The following is a 17,998-nucleotide window of genomic DNA, read 5'->3' on the forward strand; positions in this document are numbered from 1 at the left end:
AGGCATATTTTAAACATATAATGGGTCAAGGAATTGTAATTTGCTTCAGTTTTTAAGTAACTCATGTTTTTAAAAAAAAATTTTTTCTCAGCTATATTGCTCAGATTGTGACATATAACTGGATGGACAACCCAGCATAATATGTAATCTTGATAACCATGTGAGTATTTTTGAACAGGCTCATCATATAAATATTGTGAAAGGACTGGGATTAAGGAAATGGTAGCAGTTCTTTCAATGATTCCAACCAAAATTCTATTTCCTGCCTGCCACTGAAAAAAGCCCAGTAGTATTCTAATAATTCTGTATAGCTTTGGGGCTTAGAACAATATGATTTTTAAAAGATATGAGGTAGGCAGAAACAGGCTAAATCATGCTCCCAAGGACAACATCAGAAAAATTGTGTTAAAGACATTAGCACCTTAGGACTTAAAGCTGAAAGGGAAATTAAGAATCATCTGGTCTAACCCCTTCATTTTACAGGTATGAAAAATGAGAATCAGATTTGATTCCTTTCATTAGCAACTATTTCTGGAGTGTGACAGTTATAGAGGCTTTGCTTGCCTGCTTGCTGCCATCTTCAAATTTGATAAGCCTACTACTTATCTCACCCTTTCTCTTTCTCTCCCCCTCCCTTTCTCTCGAGTCTTCCTATACCTTACTTCCTGCCACATACTATTTTAAGAATAATAGGGCATTTTCTTTTCTTACCTAAAGTCTCCCGTACCTTCCCCTATCCTCACTCTGTTAGCTAAAGATTCCATCCTATTTTTGACTGAGAAAATAGAAGTCATTTTTCTTGAGCTGCCTCTTCTGTATTTCGAAATCTTTTGATATCTTTCCTCTTTTCTCTTCCTTTTCTCCAGTCTCTGATGAAGAAGTGACTCTTCTCTCCAAGTTCAGTTCTTCTGCTTGTACTCTGACTCTATCCACTCCTATCTTCTCTGGCAAATTACCCGTATAATCATACCCCTTTTCTTTCTACTATTCGCTCTCTCCCTATCTATTTACTTATTCTCTGCTGCTCACAAGCAATCTCAGGTCTTCATATCATTAAAAAAAAAAATCCTTTCTAGATTCTACCACTCTTGCTGTGTCTAAGCCCTCTTCTCTTTTCCCTTCACATACTGTCTCATTTGGTGATCCTATCAACTTTCATGGCTTCAACTTATCAAGTGATTCTCAGATCTCTGTAATCAGCCTAACCGTACCAGTTTCCTCTTACACATTTCAAAATGGGTACCCCATGGACAACCCAAACTCAACACATCTAAAACAGAATTCATTATCTTTCACCTTCATCCTTCTCAGCTTTTCTATTACTGTCAAGAGTACCAGTGTCCTCCCAGTCACTTAGGTGCCTGGGTCAGTGTCATCTTCAATTCTTCACTCTTACCTCCCACATCCAATCTTTTCAAAGATTAGCATCTCTACTTTCACAATATCTCTCTTGTATTTCCTTTTTTTCTCCACTTACACAAACACTCCCTTTGTATGGGTTGTCATCACCTCTCCCTCCAAGCTATCCCCTACTACACTGCCAAAGTGATTTTTCCAAAATGCAGATCTAATCATGTCACTGTCTTTACGCAGGAAACTCTTAACAGCTCCCTTTTATCTCCTGGGTCATATATAAAATGCTCCATTTAGGGTATAAAGCCCATCACAACTGACCTTTTCCAGCCAACTTATACTTCACTTCCCTCCATGCGCACCAATGCAGATACACTATCCTATTTTTTTTACACATGATGTACTATTTCTCAAATTAGTACATTTGTTCTGACTCTCTCGTGGATCAATCCTTCTGACTCATAGCTTCCCTATTAGCTTCCTTCAAGACTTAGCTCAAATCTTAACTTTTTCCCCCCTGGCTTCTCCAGGTACCCCTGTCCCCTTCCACTAGTCCTTTATCTCAGAAATGATTTTTTATTTTCACTATATATGTCTTTTACCGATTCAAGATTTTCATGCTGTCTCCTTCATTAGCCTGTAAGCTTCTTGAGAACAGATTGTTTGTATCCCCAGTATTTAACACTTAAAAACAACTGTAGACTGACTGACTATTCCCTTAAGTTACAGTCCTATATAACTTTCCTTTTCACTAATAATTCTTTGAAAAGACAGTATATATTAATTACTTCTACTTTCTCTCTTCTCACTTCTTATCCTCTTGCAATCTGGTTACCCAACTAAAACTGCTCTCTCCAAAATTACCAGTGATCTCTTAACTGCCAAATCCAGTGACCTTTTTCTTAGTCTTCATCCTTCTTGTCTGATCTTCATTTGCCACTTCCATATGCTTCTTCCTCACTGGATTTTCATTACACTGCCTTCTTGGTTCTCCTATCTGTCCACACCTTTTCAGTCCTCTGGACTAGATCATCATTTATCCTCTATTACTCAGTGGTCTGTCCTGAGCCCTTTTCTATTTACTCTCTGCTATTGATCTCATTCACTTCTATGGATCAGTTATTGAGTAAAGGTTATTCAGGGGGATTTAGAATTGTGAAGAAGGGCAGAGATTGAATTTGGAAAGGAAAATTCGGGATCACTTGTGAATAAGTTGAAGGAGGAAGACTAGAACAAAAATGACCAGGGTAGGAAGAGGAACAGAAAGAGAATGTAAAAACCCAAGGAGCATGTTATGTTGAGGAGGCAGAAATAGAAGTGTACTCAAGAAGAAAATACTTGGTAAAACAGGATAAAAAGGAAATGGGAGTCAAATGTGGTTATAGGGGTACTAACAATATGAAGACCTCAAGAAGCAGTTTATTGTAGCAGTCCAGAAGAGAAGCTACTAGCAGCAATGATAAGCACTCTGTGTTTCTATTGGGCTAATTTGAAAAAATGGTACTATGGAGAGCAAGTTGGAGCTAGAAGAATGTTATTGAGAAGAGAAAGGTAAGAAAGATTACTAAACATTGAGAGATAAGAAACATACATGAAACTTTTCCCAGAGGAGGAAGTTAGACTTCCTGAAAAAGAAGAATTATTTACCCTCTGAGAAATAATGGTGTGGATTCCTGGTGACATATCATCCAACCAGTAAGGGTCAAATGAAGAAAATGATTAGTGGTACTTGGGGATTCCCTGCTGATGGATACTGAGAAAGATTTGTATAGATATGATCACAGCATTGAATAGTTCTATCCCCTTCCTCCAAACAAATATGCTACAGAATTGAAGTTCCTCAGAATAAAAGTTTCTTAGAAATAAAGATTCTTTGATTCTTTGTATCACTATCTATTATGACCAATACAATGCCTGATATATAGCAAATGCATAATACATGATTGTTGATTGATTAGTTGGCCCACTCTATGTGATTGTAGATTTTTCTTAATTGATATTTTCAATTACTTATTCCACATTTCCATTCATCTTAGAAAGTCATGTGGCTTTAGTGGCCATAATACTGTATCTTTGATATCTTTGGGGGATTGTTGTATTCATTTTCTATATTCTATTTTGTTTCAGTTATTCTATTGCACTGAGAATTTTCTCTTAATTACTGTTTAGTTTTTGCAACCAAAATGATAATCACCCTTATTCTTTTTTATTATTGAATAATAATTGATTTTTTTTGTTTTTAATCTACTTCATTCCTAAATATCTTCTTCCTTTCCTCATAACAAAGAATAAAGAAAAATAATTCATCAAACATACCTAGAGTCTGACAGTATATGCAGTATGCCACATCCATATTCTCTCTCTGCAAATGGAGAGAGACATATATCTTCTCTATAGGACCATGTCTGGCCATTATAATTGCATTGTTTTTAGCATATAATTGACATAATTATATAATTTTAATTCATTGTTCTTCATTCTGCTTGCTTTTATTCAACATCCATCTGTATAAACCTTTCCAGTCATCTCTGAATTCTTCTTTATAGTCATTTCTCACAACCCAGATAGATTCCATTACATCCATTTTATCTAGCCCATTCGTTTTCAAAAACTGTTCCTTGGATTTCTCTTCCCAAGACTTCCACATTTCCCACTCTTTGTCCCTCGCTGTAGTATGTAGCTTGCTCTTCTGGGGTTAGTATCTATAAAGTCACAAGCTTTATCCTCAGATATACAGTGCCATCTCCTCAGTTGTAAATACAAGGAAAATGGGGAAAAAAGGGTAGTGAAGGAGCAAGGGAAGGGAAAGTGAGACCTAGATAATGAATTCATCTGGAAGCCTAACTGCTTGAAAATCTTTTTTTATTGTCAGTTGAAACTATGAGAGAGAAAAAAAGTTGGAGAACCACTGGAGAACCTATTTAGAAGACATCTACTTGTTTTTGGCTTTTCTTGCTAAGACAGAAAGTACTGTTGTGGGTATTTTAGTATATATAGAACATTTCTTTTTAAGTTTCACCTATTTGGAATATTTGCTTAGCAGTGGGATCTGAAAGTCGATGATTATAGGTATTTTTAAAAGCTTTTTGGCATAATTCTAAGTTGCCTTGAGTATTTCATAGGATTAGATATCTAGAAGTAGAAGAGTACTTAGAAGTTTTCTATGGTTGCATCAACTGTTGATGACTCCATCAACAGCTTATTAGTGTACATTGTCTTCTCACATTCCCTCCAACAGTGAATATGTCCATTGGTTTTGTTTTTTTTTTTATCTTAGCCACGTCTTTTTATTCTTTAGGAAATAATGTAAACATTCAAAGGTGGGCTCAAATTGCAAAACTTTTGAGATTGGAAGAAATATGCTTTTCTCTCATTTGGTTTTTCAAAAAAAGCAGAATTTCAGTTGACATATTATAATGAACAGATCTCAAAACTGAAATAAAAAAATCAACAGTCCATTCTATTAGATCACAAAATATTTAATCCCTTTTCCTTTTATAATAAATCACTTTTTAAAAATCACAATAACAGTTATTCATCTATATGTCTCAAAGTATTCAGGTGTATATATGTATGCATATGTATATACATACATACATATTGTGTCTTTCTCCCTGATCACATGGCTAGTTTTTGTCAGAGACAGAACTCAAATTCAGGTTTTCATAATTCCCAAAGTTGGCCTTTCATCTACTATGTCACCCCACTTGTTTCAGTATGGACTGAAATCCCACTTGGCAAGAAATTTGTCCTCTCTTAAAAAAACAAAAACAAAATTCATTTCTAGGCCCTGCTCTCTCTTATAGGGAACTTAAAGTATTTCCTTAAGAGTAAAAAGATGAGGGCAAAGATGAAAAGTGATGAAAGTGGTCCATGTTAGAGAGGATGTAAGAAGACAGGTTTGCTGATATACTGTTATTGGAATTATGAATTGATCCAGCTATTAAAAGCCTAGATCAGTGATGGTGAACCTTTTAGAGACTGGAATGCTGGGCCCCACCCCCCAGACCAAATACTATGCTCACCTTCCCCCCCCAGACCACATGCTGTGAGCCTCCCCAAACTAAGTGCTGGCCATGCACTCACCCCTTTACCTCACACAGGGGAGGGAGAAAGTGCTCCCATTGGGTTGCTGGGTGGAGTGGTAGGTGAAGTGAGGAATGTCCTCAGTGAGTATAGAGAGGGGGAGAGTAGTGGTCTGAGCTCTCTGCTCCCCTCCAGCTCTGCCACCTGTGAGCCACTGTAAGGGTGAAAAGGGGGTTATTTTTAAAAGGGTTGGACTTGATTATATAAGAGTGGTCACCAGGAATTTAATTCCAAAGAGATTTATTTTACAATTTATTTCAAAATATAGAGAAGAATGAAGAAGGAAATCAGAGAGAGGATAGGGTAAAATATCTAGCCTAAGCACTAAGCAATTTATTCTCGACACCCTCCCACCCCCTGGACAGGGAGAGTTAGTTTCAGCCAGCCTCAGCAAAGCTGAGGACTAGGAAGCCTCTCAAGAAGATAGGTCTTTCCTGAGGCAGATCTCTTCAGAGAAAAAACAAGCAGTTAAGAGTCAGCTTTTCACTCGCTTCGCGTCAGTCCAGTCAGCAGATTCTTTATCAGCCTTCACTCCAAGTTGAACTCCCAGTAGAGCTCCCAGTAGAACTCTCTCACAGGAGGTTCCACTCCAAGTGAGAGTTCCAAGTTAAACTGCACTTGGGCAGTTGTCACTCCCTTTTAAAGGCACTTTCTTTTGCATCACTTCCCCTGATTTTTTATATCTACCAATCACAGTTGACGCTTTTGCTTTTAGCAGTCAATTGAGTTTGATTCGTCACCCACTATTTAACATGAGTCACAGACCTCCCACTTAATGTGTGAAATGAGGTGTTTACACCTTTGGTGATTAAATCTAAAAAATGGGCAGATCTCTCCACTATTGTGAGTAGGCTGTTTATACTTTTGGTGATTAAAATCTAAAAATAGGCAGGGGTTACAATTTCATCTTCACAATAAGGGGAGAGTTAATTAATTTCATTGTTATAATCAGGGAAGAGTTAAACTTAATCTTCACACTGCCCACTATCCCCCGGATGCTCCCATTGGGCTTCTGGGCAGAGAGGTGGGGGATGTGAAAAAATGTCATCGGGCAAGGTGGAAAGGGGGAGGGGAGCAGCTCCACCAGGTCCCTCTGCCTTTCTAGTAATGAACTCTGTGGGGAAGGGGCAGCTACATGCCCACAGAAACTGCTCTGAATACCATCTTTGGTATTCACTCCAAAGGTTTGCCATCTCTGGCCTATGTAGTATATGCACTATTTCATTTTCCTATTTTGTTAGTTCAGTTTGAAGGGGGAGAAAATGAAAAAGGGTTTCATACCTCTAGCAAAAACTTTTCAAATCTTTAACCCTAAAATAAGCTTCATTGTACTTCAGAAAACCATCCATTTTGAGATAGGTAAAAGCTTTGTTGCAAGGGAAGCGACCAAAAAAAAAAAAATCTTATTAAACACAGACAAAACTCAGAACAATAGTATTTGGGGACCATTGAAGTATAGCAGGAAACAGCCCTTCAACCTAAGTAGAGCCAGTGGACATACATGGTTATTATAGTACAGTATTGTCATTTAGAATAAGGACTATAGATCAAATAAATTAAACTGATTAAATTGCATTCTTGTTTTCTATGTTTAAGAAGACAAGAAAAAGGAAAATATATATTTGAAAGATATAATTAATAATAATTATTATATTTATGATATATATGATATAATATATAATACGTAATAAAACATTTTAATGCTTCAAGAATAAAAGCTTTAGTTATCCAGGAAACCTATGTAGAACATTTCATATCCTTATAAATCAAATCTTACTGGACTTTTTTGTACATATACTTTATGTATATTTGCAAGAAACCTGACTCATCTTGGCACAGGTGAACCTGACCAAAACAAATTTCATGGTGGCAATGATATTGTCATTTCTAAATTAATTATTTGAAGTATTATCTGCAACTTGCAGATCTTTTTAAGGCACATTGCTACCTAACCATAGCTCCCTAATCTTGAATCTCTGAAGTTGATTTTTTTAAAGACCTCCTAGAAAACTATACATTTTTCCTATTAAATTTGATCTTGAGGGATGGGGAGAGGAGAGAAAGGAAGAAATTCAGAAATGGAGATAATTTAAAACAAAAATAGCCATAAGAATTTTTCAAATAAATTTTAGTATTAGAATCTTTCTAAATCCTGAAGTTGTCATTCCATATGTTATCTATCCCTCCCACATTTGTGTCATCTGAGAATTTGATAAGCTGTTATATATCCCTTTATCCTTTTAAGTTAAACAGCAGGGGCAGCTGGGTGGCTCAGTGGATGAGAGCAAAGCCTAGAGATGGGAGGTCCTAGGTTCAAATCTGGCCTTGGACACTTCCTAGCTGTGTGACCACTTAACTTAAGCAAGTTAAGTGACTTAAGCAAGTCACTTAACCCCCATTGCCTAGCCCTTACTGTTCTTCTGCCTTGAATTCACGACGAAAGGTAAAGGTTAAAAAAAAAAAGAAGTTAAACAGCAGAGTGCTAAGTATAGATCCCTGGAGCACTCTACTGGGCACCTGCTTCCAAGCTGATATCAAACCACCTAAGGACTACTTTAGGGGTCTGTTCATTCAGTTAGTTTGAAATCTACCTAAAGGCACTATTGTCTAGTCAAGATTTCTTCATATTATTCACAAGAACAAAATAAAAGACTGTCATATGCTTTTCTCAAATCTGGGTCAACTCTATAGTAAGAGTATTCCCCTAATCTTCTAATCTACTAGCCCTGTCAAAAAAGGACACAATAAATTGGTCTGGCATGACCTGTTCTCAATAAAGCTCTCCTGGCTCTTTGTGATTTTTATGATTACTGCTTCCTTTTCATATGTTCACTAACTGTGCTTTTGATTCTATTGACATTTTTTAGGTTCAGTTTATTGGTCCTATAGCTTGTAGATTCTATTCCCCTCCTTTTTAGGAAGATGAGGAAATTTGCCCTCTGACCTGCAGTACTTGTCCTGCTTCCTGCAGTCTGTCAAAGATCTCTGACAGCCAAGAGCCATTGTTTCAGTTTCCTCCAATGATGACTTCATCTCTTACTGCTTCTGTCCTTATCTTGGGTAGCAGCACTTTATTAGCCTTTTTTGTTGCTCTGTTCTTTCCATTTCATAGGTTATTCACTTTCCCAGAAATTGGCAGGAAGAATAGATCAATATAACCTAGCTGTTGTTAAAAAAAAAAAAAACTTATAAAATTCAGTTATAAAAGCAAAACATCTAGCTTCTCATGGGAAATGGGGGAAAGAAGCAGGAATCAAAGGGGATTGGCACTCTCAGATCTCAAAACCAGAAAAAAAAATAGGATCAGAAGACTAGTGTTAATTTTTAAAATACAAAAGTAGATCAGTGGGGCAGATTAAATCAGTCAGATCTAAAAGCAAATGTCTGTCACAGCAAAAAACACAAATTAGAAGGTACAGGACCCAATATTCAACAAGAGCTTCTGAGAAAATTTGAAAGCATTTGGGCAGAAAATTGTTTGAGATCGGTATCTTAAATTTCATCTGTCCCTCGGCAAAGCCCAAATATATACTTAGCCTGCATATTCAAGATCTTAAGATCATTGAACTAGAGCTGGAGGGGGCCTTAGAGCCTATCTAGTCCACTCCCTCCTTTTACAGATGAGGAAACTGAGTTACAGAGCTGTTAAGTGAGAAAGCCTACAGTACTGTGGTGATATGGTATAGTACATTCAAGGTAATAAGCAAAGTGTCATTCCTACCTTGGATCTATGGTTATCTGACCCTACTCTTCATTCACATTGCTACTCTCTTAGTTCATGTGCTAATTTATATAGAACTAGAATATACCTTTGGGACTTCTAGCACAACTTCCTTCTTTTACAGATGAGGAAACTGAGGCCCAAAGAGGCTGTTATTGTTGGCAGTCACACATGTGAGCATCCAGAGTAGAATTTGAAACCCTCAATTCTTAGACAAGAGAGCAAGAATTCTTTCCACTATATTATGCTGCCTCCCCCTTACCTTTTGAGTAGCCTCCTTAGAGATCATATCACCACCAAGCCCCCTTGTGCTTGCTGGAGAAAGGTGGAATTTTAGACTCCTCCAGGATGCAATACCACCTCTGAGTCAAAACTGCCAGTACCAAGACTTTAGGCCTTCTAGTCATCTGCCTTCATGAGTAGAGTGCCTCCTTACCACATGTTATTTTGTATTTATCAGATATTTTGGTAACATAAATGTTTGTTATTCCTGAGAGGAAATGTTAGTGTACTCAATGACAGTGAAAAGTCCACAAAGATCTCAAAAAGCAAAAAAAAAGTTGAATCTAATGGGATGAAAGATGCCCAAATAGATTTAGAGTTAGACGGAAGCTTACAGGTCATCTCATCCAAGAGGAGTCCTACACTTTGGTTTTTAAAAAATCATCTTCAAAAGCACAAAACAGATTAGGTGTGGCCAACGCAGATCCAGGAGCTTTAACGAGTCTCGGGCTCAATCTTGAGTTAGTCAGAGTCAGTCAAAAAGACTAATGTAGGGTTGAGATATGTTACTTGAAAGCGTTCCTTTGCAAGCTATGGTTCCTCATGCTAGCCAGTAATAATTGCATTGGTATTGGTGATGTTTAAAGCCAAATATAGATGTGAGTTTCTCGATGTCTTATTCTTTAGAGTCGGGTGAGGGCAAGAGAAAGCATCATGATATAAAGGAAAGAAAGGTGGCATTGGAGTCCCTGATACCCAAGTTCAAGTGCCACCTTGGATTCATACTGACTACAGAACCTGCTACAAGTCACTAATGCTCTCAGTGCTCCATGTGACTCTCAAATGGGGCCGGTCTACATCAGCAGAGGACATTGAGTGAAATTGCTGGTGTAGTAAAAAAAAAAAAAATCAAATTAATCGGATGGCTAAAATATGAAGAAGCAAAAAGAGACCTTTCATGTCCTGATTCCTCAAACATATTACCCTTCCTATTTTTCTGCATTCAAAAAACCAAAGTACTGATGTTGATATGAGCATATTATCCCCTTGTCATATGTGTACAGAGGTAGAGAGCTATTAAGTGACTTGTCCAGTGTAATATTTATTGTTAAAATGGGGTGGGATATGAAGAATAGGGGACATTGAAGGTTTTATAACAGGGAAATGAGAAGTTGAAGGGAGAGAGGGAATATGGCTGCCGGTGAGGTAAAAGGAGAGAGATGCCCCCTGCCAAGAGGCTATTTTTTTTAATGGGGTCCTGAGAAATGGGCTTATGATAGCCTGAGGGGACGTCTTCTCAATGGATTGATGTGAAAGATACCCCAGAGCAGGTAAGCATGGACCCTCCTGAGGGACAAGCCTCCCCCCAGGCCAAGGTCACCCATCAGGGGTCCAGCTCCCTCTATGTCCCCTGAAATGTTAGTTCTCTTATCTGACTACGATATCCAATAAAAATAAATTTTAATGACAAGTTGGATTGGGAGGCTATCAAGGAAGAGGGAAGAGGGATTCCCTAGATGAGGTTTGAGTCTTTCTCAGCTTTTGAGCTGAGGCCAGGCCTTACAGGCTGGTGGAGGGTTTCTCTTATTCCTGTCTATGCTATATCTGTGCTATCTTTCTTAATTTCAAAAGTCTTAGCAGTAGACAGTGAGAGGAAGAAAAGTTCTGACTTTCAGAGCTGGTTGGGCCTGTCTCTTCAGGCTGATGCCCATAAAGACCAGCCTTCCAGTTCAAACTGCTTCCCTTAAGTCCTTTTGTTGATGACACAATCACAGGAATCCAGGGAGAGCACACAGTTGGGAAAATCAGGAAATTAGAGGCACTTATATCCAGAGACTGGGAAAGAGCTCCTTCCACTTCCAGGGCCTAGAAGGAAGTACTCATCACAAGACCAACTGCCACTCCCAGTTGCCCCTTCCCCCACCAACTGTCAGTCTTGTCAATATCTTCTCTCTCTACTATTCCCACTGTTGTTTGTTCCAACTCAGTGGCAGAAAGTCCAGAACTTGCTTTACTTTTCCTTTCCATACCAAGGCATTTTTTTTGGTTGTTTTTCTCTTTGTGACTCTTTTGGAGGAATTTCTTTGCAAAGGTACTGGAATGGTTTTCCATTTCCTTCTCCAGCTCATTTTATAGATGAGGAACCAAAGCAAACAGGATTAAATGATTTTCCCAGGATCACCCAGCTTTTAAGTGAAGTCAGGAAGATGAGTCTTCATGACTCTAGGTCCTGCGCTTTATCTACTGTGCTATTCACTGTGCAAGATCACACAAGTAATAACAACAGAGATGGGATTTGAACCCAAATCCTTGGACTCTGGAGTCAGAATTCTTTCTGCTATACCAAGCTATAGGTCAGACACATGTGCATGCACTCACAACCCCTCAAAATAAACAACAGAAGGGAGGGCCTTTCACAAATAAAGCTGGTAGCAAATGAGAACCAAAATTGTTTAGGCAAGGACTTTATGGCAAGTAGCAATTTTTTCCCTCACCACAACTAATTAGTAACCCTTCTGTAGACAGTACAAATGATTATTCATGTTATTCTGATTTTAGCAGCAGGCCTAGTGGCAGACATTTTATTTATTAGCTATATGACTATATTATATCAGCCATAGTTTGGGGAAAGGTTTTGGTGTTTTGGTTCGGTTTTTGCTTTACCTTTGAAAGATTACTTTTCCCAAAATTATATAACAAACACCTCTGATAAAAGTCTAATTTATCAAAATTATAAGAATAGAAACTGTTCCCCAGTTGAAAAATGGTCAGTGGATATGAACAAGCAATTTTCATATGAAGAAATCAAAGCCTTCAATAATCATGTGAAAAAAATGTTCTAAATCACTCTTGATTAGAGAAATGCAAATTAAAACAACTTGGAGGTACCACCTCACACCTATCAGATTGCCAATATGGCAGTAAAGTGGTAAATATTAGAGTGGCAAATTTGGACACTAATACACTGTGGAGTCTTGAATTGAACCAACCACACAGAAAGACAATGTAGAACTATACCCCAAGGGCTATAAAATTGTGGATACTCTTTGATCCTGTAATACCACTACTAGGTCTATATCCCAAAGAGATAATAAAAAAGGGGAAAGGACTTACTTGTATAAAAATATTTATAGCTGCTCTTTTTATGGTGGCAAAGAATTAGAAATTGAGGGGATGCCCATCAATTGAGGAATGGCTGAACAAATAAGCAGGATGATTTCAGAAAAAGCTAGAAAGATACACAGGAAATGATGCAGAGTAAAATAAGTGGAACTAAGAGAACATTGTACATAATAACAATATTTAATGATGATTATCTGTGAAAACTTGGCTACTCTCAGCAGTGAAATGATCTGGACAGTCCTGAAAGACTCATGACGAGTAATGCTATCCACCTCCGGAGAAAGAACTGCTGGAGGTGTCTTTCACATAATTTGCTCTTACAACAATGACCAATATGGAAGTGTGTTTTGCATGACAATAAAAATGAAAATAAAGAGATTACTTTTTTCAAAATATGTTTATAGAGAGCCCAATGCTAAATACAGAATAAATAATTATTTGGGAGAAAGGAATAGAGAGCTAGCCAACCTCAGAATTAGGAAAACATGGGTTCAGGTCCTACCTCTGGCCTAATAATTGTAATCCTAGGCTAGCCACCTCATTTCTCAGGACCTCTGGGTAGTTCTTTCTATGAGTAGTTACAAAATAGATGCCCATGGGCATTGTTGTAGTTTTTGCATTGCTTTAGTAGTGATCCTAGTATGAATTTGCATGGTCACAATAAGAACAGAGAACAAGTTCAGAGGGCATGAAAGAATCATGGAATTTTAATTCGGAAAGAGATCTGAGATTTTAAGATCATCTAGTTCGAGCCCCTTTATGTTCCATATAAGTAGTTTTGGAAGTGGATAGAAGGAGAAAATATGTTGTTTCTCCTTTCTTGTTTTCTTTCCAGATACTGCCTACTGTACCAGGAAGTACTTAAGCAATTTGGCATAACAGTCAGGATGTGTTTAAATCATGGTAGTGGTGAAGGAGCATTTATGTCTTCTGTTTTCTTAGAGTATACAGGAAGTAAGAAAGAGCCCTTGATGGAGGGCTGGAGTTCTTTCTTGTAAATGAGCCAGTTGAGGAGAGAAAATAAATCATTGTTAATTGAAAAAAATAAACAAGATAAAAAAGAATCCTTGTAAGGATATGAAGTGCAAATGATGTGTTACTAAAGAGAAAGGTAGGGTCTATGATCAAATACAAGAAAGTAGTCTCTAAAAAGGGATTTTTAACTTTTGTGTCAATAACTGCTTCTCATACACTGTACCAGGATGTTTTCAAGTATCAAAATTGTCCTAGAATCCGGGATTGGAACTCTGAGCCAGAAACAGAGAATTCTTCCTCAAAAAAGGAGGTTCACACAAAAAGTAGTCCCAGCATAAAGTGTTAAAAAAAAACAGTTGTATCTTCCAACTGTTAAAATCATAAAATGTACTTAATAAACATATTACTAAATATAGGAAGCACAGAATATCAGCTGAAAGAGATGTTAGAGAACATCAGATTCCGTCCTCTTATTTTATAGGTAGGTAAGAGGATCAAGGTCTAAAGAAAAATAAAGTGATTTAGCCAAGTTTACACAGAGTCATTGGCAGAGCTGATAAAGAACTCTGTTTACCCAATTTCCTGCTGATGTTTTTCCTAAGACATTGAGACTTTCCTTTTTATAAAGTAATGCTTAATTTTTATCCTTTTTCAGGTGATTAATAACTAATAATTTATTCATTTGCATAATGGACAACGATGGGCTTCTGCTTAGAATGGGACTGAATGATAACAAAGCAGGAATGGAAGGATTAGATAAGGAGAAAATAAATAAAATTATCATGGAAGCCAGTAAGGTATGTTTTTCTTTCTCTTCATTAATTCCTTAAATAGAAGTAAACATTTCTAAAAGAAAATCAGTAGAATTTTTACTCTCATTTTAAAAATAAGCTTCAGATATGTTTTTAAGTACTTTAATTTGTTTTTAAATTTATTGTTGTTGCTGTTTCTAATGTAGTTTTGAGCACAGAATAGATCAAACTGAATGTAATACTTATTTGTTCTTAATTTGTAACCCAACAGATTTTGATTACTTAATTAAACCATATTTTTGCCCCTTTCTTATTGATCTGTATCTTTTGTTTTCTAAAAATATAGAAAAATTTCTAGTCATTTTATGTTTGTAACATATTTGGTAAAGGAGTTCTATTGATTTCCATCTGTGGACAGGATCATTAATTATCTAGTAGTGCTATGGAGATATTGTTGAATATTAGCAAAAGAAAAAAATGGATTGCGAAGGGTCTTAAACTTGGCTGTGGAGGCCTAGCCTTTGTGCAGGTGATTGAACTTTATTTATTTATTTTGGTGCTGAATCTTCCAATCACATCTAGGATCTAATACCAATCATCAAGGAAGCTTTAAGCTTTGACCTGCTTTGTTTTTCCAACCTGGGCCTATTAAACCCTCCTTAAGTAGTCTGATAGCATTCTGCACATAGGGACTCACTATAATGGTGCAGACTTAGTGCAAATACCCAGTAGATTTTTAGCCCTACTGCAGCTCAGAATTCCCCAAATGCAAACAGCCATCAGCCTCAGCCTTCCCAGCAACAAGGACTACAGGGAATGGGCTATCAAGCCCAGCTGTCCGTTGAACTTGAAAAATTATGTAGAGAGAGTAAATCTGTCAAAATTTGGTCACAGAAGCAACTGGAGATCCTTTGGAACTGAATTGGGTCAGTAGAGAAACAGTACTGAGAGGAGACTAGATATTAAGAGCAGTTTTTCTGTCAGGACCATCAGCACACAGAGCTGCAATCCTTTTCAGAATAAGTGAAAGGACCAGAAAAAAACAGGTTGGAATTATTTAACTAACAAGGAATATGACAGCAACAAAATATTAAATAATGATTAGGATTCAAAGAAAATCATAGCTGAACAGTGCTTGAGGAAAATTGGAGAACTGAGTCAAGATGGTCAGGGCAGCTTTTGGTGTTTAGTTAACTTTTTGCCCAACTAGTGACCACTAGATGTGGGGATTCACAGATATTATAGACTCTTCAATCAATAATCTTCAACTAAATTCCTACTATGTACCAGGCACCATGCTGAGCATTTAAGGGAGTAATATCTCTCTCATGTTGAGGCATGTTCCTTTGACAGGTATAATTCTTTGGCCTTTTGATTATAGATCAGCATCCAATTAACTCATTCTCATCTCCAGGGATTGCTCTGTTTATTTACTTCATATTCATTACTACCAGCGTATGTATTTCTAGCTATTTCTAGCTTGTGGTCAGGCTTGTTTCACCTTATTGCAGATCTGGTTGTTGTCTTCCTCTCTTTTCCTGTTGTCCCTTAAACACAGTATCCTTTTATGTTTTGCAAGGTTCAATTCCAATCCTCATTTTTCCCTGGGTCTTGGGACCTATAGGGGGTGTTAAAGTTACTTAAAGGAATTCTATCCAGTTTGGGCAATGCCTAAGAAGTAGTCATTTGGGCATCGTAAGACCATAGGCATAAAGCTGGAAGGAACTCCAGAGATCCTGTTGGCCAACGCTTATTTAAAGAAGAGGAAACTAAGGCTCTTATTTAAAGAAGAGGAAACTAAGGCTCAGCCAGTTATAAGTGATTTGCTCAAGGTCACACAGGGAGTAAGTGGTACCACCATGTCAGTTCCTCCTTCTAAAAAATGTTAGAGAACATTGTCTGAAGTGTTAGTACCCCTGTCTTACTCGACTCCTCAATTCCCTGGTTTTCCTTCACTGACTCCTTCAGGAATTTCTGACTCTAAAACAATTTTCCATTCTTGTATCCTTTCCATGCTTCTCTCTTTTGTTTATAATTTCCTTTTCCTTTTCTTTTAGAGGCAGCTGACAGTACAATAGATAGAGTCCTGGGCCTGGAATCAGGATGCCCTGAGTTCTAATGTGGCCTCGGTTACTATCTATGTGATCCTGATGCCTCTTTGTGCCTCATTTTCCTCATCTGTAAAATAAGATTAATAATAGTCCCTATCATTCAGGGTTGTTGTAAGACTCAAATGAGATAACATTTGCTTAAAAAAAAAAAAAGCTAATTAGCCCAGTGCCTGCATACTGCATATATATATACACACACATATGGTGTTAAAATAATTTCCTTCCCTTTTCTTCTCCAAGGAAATGTTAATAACAATACAGATAGCTGAACTAAGTTTCATTTGCCTTACACAAACCAAACTAGATTTGTCTTTATCTTGCCTTTTTTTACGTAGGCATTTTGCTATATTCACAGTAGAGAATAAATGAATAGATTGTTTCTGTTTATCACTGTTTTCCAAACTTAATAGTTTGGAATAGAATATTTTATTTAAACAGAGTACAGCTTTGCTCTAATTTAAATGACAACTGAAAATGCTTGAATTTCCACCAGGGATTTAAATTTAACAAAAATTTACCCTTTCACCAAAGTAAAAAGCCCAATTCAGCAAGCAAAATGAATGACACTAAGAATAGAAGTACAACCAACCAACCTGTTTCTTGTCTTAACTGCTGTAGATATCACTCAGCATTAACGTAAAGATTATATTAATTGTTCTTTAAGATGAGAGTTATTATAGCTTATGAACTTCCTTTAGATTGCTTTTAAAGTTATGCTACATAAAAAAATAAGGGGTTGTCTTTAAGAGTTTTGTTAATCTCTTAATATAAATTGCAAGGAAATAAAATGAGCTTCTGAAAATATTTTTCTGTTCTTTTTGTTTTTGTTATAGGGATCTAGATTTTATGAAAATGAGCTCAAAAAGGAAAAACAAGTAAACCAACGAATTGAAAATATGATGCAACAAAAATCTCAAATTACTACAAAGCAGCTCTGGAAAGCACAATTACAGGTAATAATTAAATTGTTGTTATTTAATAGTGATCTCTTTGTGCTTTGGGGATGGAGAAGAGTTGAGAGAAAAATAGCACATCTTGCATTTTTATGGTGCATTATATTCAAATATTGTCTCACAAAGATGACTTTTGTCTCATACCCTTTAAATCACGAAGCAGAAAATTGAGCCAGGCTTCATACGTATTAGTATTTTTTGAGAGAGTTCATTTATCTGAAAAGCATAACCAAGCAATTATTTCTTCAAATTTGACCCAAAGAGAGGCTTTCTTGTAAACTTGAAATTATAAAGAATTTCAAATTATAATAAAATCTTATCTCATGACATAAGTACTCAAGTTGAGGATTTTTAAAAATCAAAATATATGTTCTACTTTGTTTGGAAGACTCTTTCCAGGGTTAAAGCCTGTGTCCATTGACTCTGCAATTATTATGAAGCCTTTGCCTAGCTTCTTGAAACTTCTGCACCTAATTTTCCTGATGTTTAAACCTAAGATAATCATTTGGAAAGAAAAAGATGATAGAGACTAAATTGAAAATACCTGATGAAGAAAACTCCTCTTACAGTCCCATATTATAAATGAATAAAAAAGCATTTATTAAGTCCTTAATGTATGTCAAGTCGAGGCACATAAGAATTTGAAAGGCAAGACAACTGCCCTTAAGAAGCTTACATTCATTCTTTTAGCAAGAAAGAACA

General features: G+C 36.8%; 1 protein-coding gene across 5 annotated transcripts in view; it reads left to right on the forward strand.

The window, feature by feature from the left end:
• Nucleotides 1-17,998, forward strand: part of POLK (DNA polymerase kappa) — a 91,303-nt gene that overhangs the window by 24,761 nt on the left and 48,544 nt on the right. For all 5 annotated transcript variants that reach the window (XM_007486550.3, XM_007486551.3, XM_007486552.3 and 2 more), the window contains 2 exons: nt 14,136-14,277; nt 17,177-17,296. In XM_007486550.3, coding sequence (XP_007486612.2) covers nt 14,170-14,277; nt 17,177-17,296 — 228 coding nt within the window. In that variant the 5' untranslated portion in view covers nt 14,136-14,169. The remainder of the gene's footprint in view (nt 1-14,135; nt 14,278-17,176; nt 17,297-17,998) is intronic.

Source organism: Monodelphis domestica, chromosome 3, assembly GCF_027887165.1.
Source record: "Monodelphis domestica isolate mMonDom1 chromosome 3, mMonDom1.pri, whole genome shotgun sequence".
Taxonomy (NCBI): Eukaryota; Metazoa; Chordata; class Mammalia; order Didelphimorphia; family Didelphidae; genus Monodelphis; species Monodelphis domestica.